The following is an 11,597-nucleotide window of genomic DNA, read 5'->3' as shown; positions in this document are numbered from 1 at the left end:
TACACACATATATACATGTACATATTGAGAAAGTGTTGCAAATGTACACAACATATTCCCAATTCTCAGTAACAAACAAAGCATACATTCAACATCAATAGTTAAGTTAAATAATCGACAACACAGCTTAACAGAATGCCACTATGACCGCACCCAAGCAACCGCATCAATCTCATCCCGTGCTGCTTTATACAACTCGAGCCGTTTAGCAATATCTTGTCTCTTCGACATCAGAGACGGGTCTTCATCCAGCAAGTCCCCCAATTGTTTACCCTAAAAGTATTCCATATTCACCCGTTAAAAACATATAAAAATAAATAATCATAACTTAAAACAAGTTCTCAAAAAATTCACCACCTCCTTCCTTCCTATTTGTGTGTAGAAATAATGAAGAAGATTTTGCCTTGCTTCTTTCACTTGACAAAGAACAACCGCCTTCGGGATCGTGATCCTGAGTGTGTCGGACACCATATTAATATATGATGATACGTTTGAACCGATCCTTCTAAAATGTGAATCTCCATAACGGTCCCCCAATGGGTCGCTCGGGTTTCCTCGGTCTGAAGGAGGTGGAGGTGGATTTCTGCGATCTGCGGGTGAGGGCGCTGGCCCTGGACCTGGCCTGGGCCCAGGTCCAAGCCTGTCTGGTTCTTGGGGAAGTTGCCTGAAGAAATCGACTGTGAGATATGAAGACTCCATTTCTACTAATCTGGAAACCGTCTTTTTACTTTCCACACGAAATTTTTCCAGTGCTTCGGTAGCAGCAGTAGCGAGAGTTGATTGAAGGATTGGAAACCGCCTTAACTCCTGTTGCAAATACTTTATATTTCAGAGGGTGTTTGGATGCACATTTATAAATGTTTAATTGTTAGCGGGTTATTTTTTGGCTGACTCAATAAAAGTTGCTGGCGTGGCATGTTATTTGTCATTTTCGTGTTATATGGATAACACGCAGCACCTAGAAGTGTAAACGAGCCGAGCAGAGCTCGAGCTCGGCTTGTTTGTTAATTATTAATTAATTTATATTTTAATTCTAATTTTTATATATAATATTTAGCTATTTTGATGATAAATTTATAATATACATATATATTTAATAAGTTAATAAAAATTTATATAATAATAGGCTCATTTAGGCTACCGAGTCAGCCTGAGCTCAATAAGTGAAGCCAGAATCTCAGGCATGGGTTTGTTTATTAAATAAACTTATTTTTAGGCTCAAGCCCGTTAAGCTTGGTTTGGTTCGAACTTCTAACGAGTCAAATCTCGAGTAGCTCATGATAACCCCCTACTAGGACATCTAGTGTAACATTCAATAATCTTATATAATATAAATTTCAGAAAATATCATTTTTCAAACTAGTAAATAAATTTACTCTTCACATAAACTTGTTTTGTTGTGTGGCATCTGATGTAGTGACGTGTGCATCAATCAAGTGCCACATCAAGACTAATAGATTAAATCACTTAAATAAGGTTGGTGATGAAATTAATTATAAATTGTATGATTGTTTCTCGAATCTAACCTCAGTTTCTCCAATCGACTTCCTGACAAGTTCTTTCAAGACAAAATGCACCTAAAAAATGATTCACTATAAGTTGCATATAAATAAAAAAGAAAAGATAAATCGCGAGCAAGAAAGCCACTCACGGCATCAACAGAAGCTTCCGCGGGTCCCCTAAAATAATTTAATGCGCCTTCAATAAGGCGCCGGTATCCTTGTTCAGGAGCAATTAAGTGAGGCTGATAACCGTCTGATTCTGACACAATCTTTTTCACATTTGGTAACGAAAGATGCCTATCAAACGGAAGCTTTTTCAAGGCAGCAGGAAGTTGGTTATCAAATACTCCATAAATTCTATCACCTCCGGGCCGTCTAACAACAAAAACAATTATAAATTAATTAAATGTCAACTAATGTTTGGATAAATATTCCAGCAATATTCTTGCTTACCCTCCATCTAGATGTTGTTTAAATATTTTGTCAAAAGCACGACAGAGTTCCAAAATGGTGTATAATTTAGCCTGAAAAGAAGACATCAAGGATAAAATGATAGTGAAAGGGTGTTTATTATACAAATTATATAATATAAGGTTCTATCTTACCCCTTCATCAACTGCAATTGGTCTACCGAGGCGGTCCAATTCTGCTTCCATCTCATCAATGCCTTTGTTTATCAAGGCGATGATGCCTGGTATTTTTGCTTTTATTACAGATTCCAAATGCTGCAACATGAATCAGTAAGTTTTTCTGATATTAATAATATTGAAAAAGTTTAAGACCTAGTACGGGTTAGCAACAAGCCGATTAGTCGAACCAAAATAATCAATCATACTAATAATCGACGTAGGGATCAGCTTGGGTCGGTCTTGGGCTCAAACCAAATGAAAACCCAAAATACCATATATTCTGTTTTTAAGTTTTTGAAAACCGTTAGGCTTTGGTTTTTACGGTTTTACCATTTGGGCTTGAAAATTTTTGGTCTGAAAAATGAGCCCAAAAAATTGGATTTGGGCCTAAGATTTTTAACTTATTTTCTTTAATTTAGATCTATTGAATATTGTACAGTTGGGCTAGAATATTTGGGTTAAGCTATTTATTAAATTCTTAAATTAACCAACGTTCAAATTTAATAATGAAAATATAAATTTGGTTTGGCTAATTTTCTCGGTTTTAATTACATTCAAAACCGAACCGAAAATTCGGTTTTACAAAAACATAAAACCAAACCATCGGTTAGCTTGGGTTTGGTTATTTCGGTTCGGTTTTTCCAGCTTCATGCACACCCTAAAATCGACAGTTCGCTTCCTTTTTTTTCAAAAACAAAACGTACGGGTCAGTTTCGGTTATGCCTCCAAACCGAACCAAACTTAATTTAATCTTGTATTGGATTTATGGCTCAACAAAAATTTTAGCCTAAATATTTAAGGCCCAAGCTCATTGTTTTGGGCAAATGTTTTCAGGTCCCAAACATTTCAAGCCCAAATGTAAAACCGAAAATCAACCCATGCAGACCTGAGACCCCTACTTCCTAGTATTAACAACCAGATATCATACATGTAAACTGAGATTGACATAAACAAAACAATGTACCTGAGAGAGAAGTTTTGCAAGATAAACCGAACCCATTTTACTAGCCAGGTGTCCATAATCGGGACTCGTATAAAAGTACTCTTGTTCTCTTCGCCTCGCATATATCATATCAGTGTTTTTCAAAATATCAGCTTGGGATCTATTAACGATCCCCACCCATGGATGTTGCAGGCGATAAGCTCTGCCTTCAAGAACCTTCAAAAAGAATCGCATTCACATCATCATTAGATAAATATTATTATTTAGCGGTCAATTAAATATTCAATATGACATAATCAGTTTCAAAACACACATCTAATGCATTAGTTCCTTTGTCCATCAGGTCAAGCTTTGTCAACACACCAAAGGTCCTTTCACCTGGTCAATTCATAACATGAAAAAAAAATTTAAGAAAAAAATAATATTATAATAATAATTATAGCGTAAGCCTACCTGATGGATCCACCTCTTTAGCAAGTTTTATAGCATCAGACGTTGCAATATCTTGGTTAGCTGGAGATATAGCTAGTATGATGGAGTTTGGCTGAAACATATGCATCATCATTAGCATCATCCTTAATCACATGTTTCTTTAAAAATTGAAACTATGAATATAACTAAATTACCTTATCAACATAGGCGCGAACCATCTTTTCTATATCTTCTACTATACTTTCAGGTTGTCCCTCTGGAAATAAATAGGTTGGTTACTTCAGTTAGATAAAACTCATATAAATCATTAATCATATAATACAACTATAGGTGAAGAAAAATACCAACAGCAACTTTTGTCAATCCAGGTAAATCAATTAAGGTTAAGTTGACAACTATTGCAACAAAGGAACACAAAAATGGTCATCTTATCATATAAACTGTATATAGATGCATATGTATGTATGTATGTATATAAATACTTATATAAAGAAATGCACCATTAGGAGAGTATATGCTGAGATGAATAGGAATCGGGGATATTTGTTTTGACTTTCCAGTGATTCTGTCTGTTTCATCTTGAATTTCTTGCCTTACCAAAGCTGTGGAAAAAAAAAGTATATTTTGTTAGTAGATTATGCTATTAAAAAAATAAAAGAAATTGGATAACCATCAATGTAGAGTCACGTTACATACAGAAATCGGTAAATCGCCTACGCGGAATGTGTCCAAACTCAGCATATTCTTCTCCTCCATCTGTCTTATGCAACTGCAACACCAATGGTCTCCTTGTGACAATCCCTACAATAGATGTTAATATCTGATATTATCTCAAAAGAAGTGGAAAGTTGAAGTAATAAAATCATGAAATGGTAACCAAGTTTCAATATTGTATCATCACTCATACTTTTTTTTCTAACCATAATTGTTCCATTGTTATAAATTTTATTCTTTTATAATTGTTTAAAAAAAATTTAAAAATAACCTAAATGGAACAGTTATGAAACATGTTTATTATTTACTGCCTTTTTTCTTTCACGGTTACCTTCTACTTCAGGTTAAAACTTCAAGAGAATTACATATATGTTCCATTTACATCACTTAAAACCATTCAAGTAGAGCAAAATTAAAGTAATGAACCATGCAAAATATTTTCCGATACAATCACTCATACTTTTTTCTAACTATAAAATCATTCAAGTTTCAATTTTGTTCCATTGTTATGAAGTTTTCATAAATATTTAACATTTAAGTGTAATTGACCTAAATGAATTATGAAACTTAGCTATTCTTTACCTACCTTTTTTTTTGTCACGATTGCCTACTTCAGGTTAAACTTGAAAATAATATATGTGAATAACATCTATGTTCCATTTATGTCACTTAATTTTTAATTTTAACAATTATAAAAAAATTCACAACAATGAAACAATATTGAAGCTTTGAATGAATTAAGTGGAACATAAGTAAAAACCACTAACCAGATCCTCTAGGAAGAAAATCTCTCCCAACAATGCTCTCCAAGACAGACGACTTTCCAGAACTCTAAAATCAACTCAATTGCATCAACAGAATGCAAAAACAAGTAGATAAACAAACATCTGAAACAGAAAGAATCAACTGAAATGAACCCTAACTTCATTTTCACCATTTCATTTCATGTAGCATACTAGCATATATCACACAAATCACATCAAGTGGCAGCAAAAGTCACCATTATACTTACAATAAAACCACAATTAGTATAATCACACATACAGACTCATTGCAGGTACGAATTTAGTATCATCCATTCAGCCTCACTTTGACTTTCAATAAAAAAATTACCAACCTCAATACGTGAAATACAAAAACAATATCGAAAACCTAAACCAATTTTGCACAATAGAACCTAACACTGTCTCAAGTTTCCCTGTCTCACACAAAAACAAACAAAAAAAATATTGAACTAAAGTGTCATTATACTGCTTATAGTTCAATAAACCCTTAAATAAAACCAAAATTAGTATAACTGCAAAAAAAAAAAAAGTCGAGCTTACAACCCTGAACTAATTAAGCATTCTTAAATAAAACCAAAATTAGCATAACTAAATAAGCTAATTAAGCATCAATTAGAACTGTTGATGAAATTACCAAACTCAATCATGAAACACAAGAAACAAAATTGAAAAGTTAAATCAATTTTGCATAACTGAACCAGAACGCTATCTTAATTCGCCCTCCTTCACACAAAACCAAAAACAATCGAATTAAATTGTCATTTCACTGCTTTTAGGTCAATAAGCCCTTAAATAAAACCATAATCAGATTATTACAGGACAAAATTAAAAAAAGGCAAGTTTGTAACCCTAATTCAAACTCTAACCTAATTAACCACCAACTAACAACTATTGATGAAATTAGCAACCTCAATACACGAAACACAAGACACACTATTAAAAGCCTAAAACAATTTTGCATAATTGAACACTGCATATATCTTAAAAAAGTAGCGAGTGAATGAATGAATACATACCTGGCCTCCGACAACGACGACGGAGGGAAGAGCATCCCAAAGCGAATTCAAGGCGTCGTCTCCGGCGCCGTAGTCTCCGAGAGCAGTGCAAGCTCGCTGTATACGGTTTACCAGACCGATCAAGCTCTCCATGGTAGCCATAATTTAACTGAAAGAGTAGACTGTGTGTGGTGTTGTACAACAGAAGTTTGGGTTTATTTGTCTATAATAATAATAATAATAATAAGTCAACAATGGTGGATAATAATAATAATAATAAGAATAGAATATAAAGAAGTTGCTAGAACAAGGAATGAATGAAAGTGTGTGGCGACCGTCAACAACTCGTCAAGGGAGTGGTGGTTACTGGGTGGAATCTTTCCTATTTGTTTTTGTGGATTTGAACGTTAAAACCAAGTGGGGGTTTAAACTTTAAACTACTTTAACCTTTAAGATATAGTTTGGATAAGGTCAGATTTCAATTAAATATATTTATTTAATATTTTATTTATACTACGGTCCACAGACAATTGTTTTAAAAATATATTAAAAAATTATACTGTATAAACAATAAACAATGTAATTTCAATTTAATTTTCCCACGTAACATTTAATTCGCTTATATACAAACAATCAATGGTGAGTGTATCAAATCTTATAGAGGGTACAAAAGCATGGTGAAACATCACAAAGAATATTGTTTTCAAAATTCACGGATCCAACAGATTTAATTTTAAATCTCACAGCCCATGTCAGGTATCAGGCACATGACATTATTTTATCGGATAGCGACACAAATTCAAATGTCACGACTCCATGAGTTTTGAGTTGAACATTTTTATTTTTAAAATTTTTAAGACCAAATATGAATTCTATCTCTTAAAGTAGATTATTTCAAAATTTTCCTCTTTATTTTAAGTAATAAAAATACTCAATTTATGGGTTGCCAAATGACTCAAATTGGACGAAGAGCTATCTTTTATAAATGTGGCAATAAAAAATAGTAAACAATCTTATTATATATATATATTAAAAACCAAAACTTATCTCTCTCACAACAACCACTACTCATGGTTTCCTTCAATTCCAGCCATAAGTTTATTCAACCACCGCCTCATGTTATCAGTTTTCTGAAATTTCTTCATGCAATTCTCCATCCTCCCCTGCTCTTTCAAACCCTAAATCACATAATCGCTGGCGATGGTGTTGCCGAGTTCCGATTTGGAACCCTTGGTGGCGATACTGCTTATGTGGTTCAGTGCTCAAGCGGCCGACGAGGTAGTGGTAACTTCAATTTTGGTAGGTTTTTGCTTCTCTTTTGTCTGACTATATCAATAAACGAGTCTGTTTACAGGTGTGTTGCCTTTTCACGCAACCTCTTGAGAGCACCAAATCGGTTGTCATCACAGCTATGGACGACTGCCGGCTAAAAACCCCATTTTGGTTCCACTGCATCACCACCATCTTTATCGCCTTATCCCTGATTTGAGGTATCTAACATACTTCATCTAATATTGATTTCTTGAAATATTTGTTCCATGTAAGCAAGCAAGTTTTGATAATCTTTTGGGTTCATGATATGTGTTTTGATTATTTCTCAATAGACTGATTTGGTGTTTGCTTCATTAATAACATTTCTGTCATTGTTAGGTTTCGTTCCAATCCCTTGGAGTGGTGGTTGCGAACTATCCGTGGAGGTTGTTCGGTGCTCAGGTGGCTGTTTTTGCCGCCCTATCGTTGCCGGTTCGGAACCCTTGGTGGCGGTGGTATCATGGTGGCAGTTGCCATTTGTGTTTGCCAATTCTGGTATGTCGCTTTGGTTGATAACGGCTATGATGATCATATATCTGAGTCTACAATGATGATCGTCTACCGTTTCTAGGTTTGGAGTGAATTAAGAATCGTTGGTGGCGAGGAAGTCGTGGTGGCTTCTTTTAATATATATATATATATATATATATAACCGCAATGATGATAATGATAATGTATCTGAGCCTTACCTATGCGTATGATGATGATCTGCTTTTGCTTTTGCTGCTGTTAATCAACCGCCCCAGTTACGCTGGGTCAAAATACTCTTATTTCATGTTATCGAGTTATTGTATTTTGTTTTTGCATTAGTTAAAGTTTCCATATTGACAGTAAATGTCATTTTCTCATGTAAGGTTTTGAATTAATGAAGTTGCTATCTATTTTGTTGTGGTTACAATTAAACTATAAGTTTGATAATATGAGGATACCATAACATTCTCCAAATTTAGGATTTTTTTTTATCAGCGCCATTGATTTTGAATAGCTGGCTCGGTATAAATTTGTAGGTTCTACTAATACTTCCTATTGAAATTGGCAACTTGATGCCACTATACTAATAAATTAATAAGTGGATACTAACATGCCTAATAACAAGTTCGTTTGAATTTGTGAAGTTGCCATCTAACTTTCTTTCTGTTGACTTGGTTATTGTTTTGCTAATATAATTGTTGTACCTAATGATGGTTTAATGTTCGTTTGTATATAAAAAATAGCAGTTTAACACTAGAAGACTCCACGCTGCAACGCTTAACACTAGAAAACTCCACACTGCAACGCGTGGGTATTGAAACTTGTTATATTTATTTATGAATAAAAGTAAAAAAGTATGTAAGAACAATTGGAAAATGACAAGCCTTTATTTGGCTAAAGCACTCATTAATAAATAAAGTAATCATATTATTAATGATAAAATTCATGGGCTAGTGTCATAAAGATTTTTTAAATTTTATTATTATTATTATTATTATTTTCTTATAGCGCTGATATAAATTATTTATTTTGATATTTAGAGTGTCCGGTTGTAAGAAAGATTCCAAAGTTGTTCAAATCAATTTAGAGCCTAAAATGTCTGGGCAATATTGTTCTTTAATATACACGCCCGTTACATTTTGTTTTACCAATTAGTCATCTCGACAAATTTTATGTCCCTAAAATACTCGCCACGACTGATTTAGTGCCACATGTATGATTGTGAGTGGCCTATCAATTTGCTCGCAAGATTTGGTTTTCTACTCGATACGATAATTTTAGAACATTTATTAATTAAGAAGGAAAGACAAAAGTGAAATATTTTTCCTTTAAATGAATATTCTAGGAATTTTCTAATTGTGATTGTAAGGTGTGCTGGTTGTTGTAGTGTTTATTGAAACCCTTACAAACAGTTTTGTTCGACCAAGGTTCGACGTTTATGAGGCAGAGTTGTTTTGATCTCTTGTCTTTCTTTGTGTAGCATGAAATTCACTTCTTAGTATCCGTTTCTTCTATTTTGTTTTATATTTTTGATTAAATTATGTGTTTTTGTAATAAATATTTTAATTTGACGAATTTGTTACTTGTATTTATTTCCAGAAATAACGAATGTATTCGATACTGGCCGAATTCACGCAACTCGATGCCGCGATGCCCGGGTTTACCAACACATCGGTTTTATCCATCGAATAAACATTAATTTAAATATGTTAGTTTTTTGTATCATAAGTATACGAGTGTTGTTACTATTATAGCCGTCTACTTACTTTTGGGTTTAGCGATGGGAGCGTAACGAACCTAACTAATACCGGCCAAGCTATGCCATTTGATCATAAGTTGTATATGTGTCGATACGATTTCAAACGTTTACAGATTTATTTGGTTGGTTTAGTGTCAGTGTTGTACTGTTGTAACGAACTTAATCGATACCAACCGAGTTTGCGTCGTTGCGTCGCCGCAACGCGGCGGGTTTTGTCACATAGTTATAAATAAAAGTAGGGACGAGTAGAAGAGGTTGTAGGTAGCAACGGCCATTTCTTCATTGTCACCTTATTTCTACCCTAAACTATACTGAAGTATCTTAATTGATGTATCACTCTTTTAGGTAATCTAAATTAGTTTTTTAACATACAAATTCATTAAATAATATAATAAATACAAATTCGTTCAAAATTTAATAAAGTGAGAAAATAAATGACTAATCCATTAAACGTAAAATACAATACTAAATGTTTAAAAAATAATCCTCGACATCAGAATACTAGCTCCGAAATCGTCATGTTGCACTGGAACCGCTTGAATGATGGGATGATTTTTAGAATGTCCCACGCCGCCAAAATGTTCGTGGTGGAGTGTTTTGTACTCGCAATTAGCCTCAACAATTGCTTCAACCTCCGTTCGTTCGTCAAGTGTGCGGCTGTAAAGTTCGTTGAATATGGTATCCTTGGAATTCAAATCCCCCTCTTTAGCGTTCGTGAGTTCGTTTTCGGGTTTTAGACATTCAAACAAGTTGTAATCAGATTCTAATGAACATGCTTATCATTTATATCTATTTTATTTGTTGTTCATTATTTATGATTGGTTAGATTGGTTAGAATCACCTAGGTTTGATGTTTACAGGTTTAAATTAACTAGTTTATGGTGCTTAATGTGTGGTTGATTGTTATTCTATTGTAAGGTTCGTATTTTGTGATATTATTATGTGTATACCCGCTGCCCTAGACATGTTTTAGGTTGCATGTGCCCCGTGTGACTGATTATTGCATGAATTAGTTTTGTGTAGTTGTTAATTACATAGTTCGGTTAATACTTTGTGTGTTGATTGAGTTTGGTAGACGTCACCATTAGGGTTTATGTTTCCTGAGTCATTCAAGTCAGTGAGTTCGCCACCTTTGAGTTGGACCAAGACCTTAGGTGTCGGCTTATCTTGCTAGTTAGCTGATCGGGTTAGTCGTTGCGAGACCACGTGCGGTTTTCCCATTGTCGGTGATGTTAAGCATGTAAGCTAAGTTGTTTTGTCCTTAGTATTGAATTACCTCTCTTCTCCTAGGTTTGTTATAGCTCGAGCCTTATTAAGATCTGTAACGTAGACATGGACCAAGTGATGAGTTATTAGGGTAAGTAAATTAACAACCACGAATTAAAAGCTATCTAAACGTCGTTAAGGTTTTCTGGTAAAACTGACCGTAGGGACTCAGTTGCCTTGACCTCATCTATGTTAGCCCATCTTTAGAACCCTGGTTTCAACCATGCGTTAGCACCCGTTTCATCTTATAACCGTTAAGTCATCCTACCTAGTACCTAGGTGATCGTTTTCTTATTATTGTTAGTTCCGTTAAGTTTCACCGTTAGTTAAGTTAGTTTTAAATAAATAAGATAAAGAAATATATTATTTAGGCAGGACTTGGTTATATATCAACATCGAACAAGAAGAAAACAGTAAACAAATCCATTATGAACGTTAGCCTAATCATCTACTACGCGTAACCTAAATCGCATCACGATTCCTTAAATGTTTAAAAACCAACTTTACTACTAATTAGTAATTAGTGATTAACCCACTAAACTCTCTCTTGACAACTAGCTTTCATATATATGATTATTAGATTATATAATCTTTGAGCCGAAAACTTTGACGCTGGATAGAAATAAATCCAAGCGCTGAAAAGTACTGAACTCATAGGAAACAATTCTTGCTCCATGGCATGCATGAAAATAAAGCATATGGGCATCATGTTTAGTGGGTGCATAAACGAAGACACTGTTAATAACATAATCGGCATTGAAATTAACGTGTCTTTGGACCAAATTCCGAT

The 11,597-nt window shown here is 34.1% G+C and overlaps 1 protein-coding gene across 1 annotated transcript; it reads right to left on the bottom strand.

Moving 5' to 3' along the window:
- Positions 1-6,226, bottom strand: LOC143623467 (phragmoplastin DRP1E-like). The gene is made up of 15 exons (XM_077094369.1): positions 6,022-6,226; positions 4,988-5,051; positions 4,203-4,307; positions 4,007-4,108; positions 3,851-3,901; positions 3,701-3,762; positions 3,528-3,618; positions 3,388-3,452; positions 3,096-3,290; positions 2,108-2,227; positions 1,956-2,026; positions 1,652-1,877; positions 1,527-1,577; positions 358-807; positions 1-273 (listed from the first exon to the last, which is right to left on the bottom strand). The coding sequence occupies exons 1-15, from the start codon at positions 6,160-6,162 to the stop codon at positions 142-144; spliced, it is 1,926 nt and encodes a 641-aa protein (XP_076950484.1). The 5' UTR covers positions 6,163-6,226; the 3' UTR covers positions 1-141.
- Between the last annotated feature and the right edge of the window lie 5,371 nt (positions 6,227-11,597).

The sequence above is a fragment of the Bidens hawaiensis genome, unplaced genomic scaffold (assembly GCF_021521415.1).
Source record: "Bidens hawaiensis isolate Kalapana, Puna unplaced genomic scaffold, B.hawaiensis_p1.1 tig00003469_1, whole genome shotgun sequence".
NCBI classification, from domain to species: domain Eukaryota; kingdom Viridiplantae; phylum Streptophyta; class Magnoliopsida; order Asterales; family Asteraceae; genus Bidens; species Bidens hawaiensis.
Note: the sequence above shows the minus strand (reverse complement) of the source record. Positions and strands in the feature narration are given on the sequence as shown.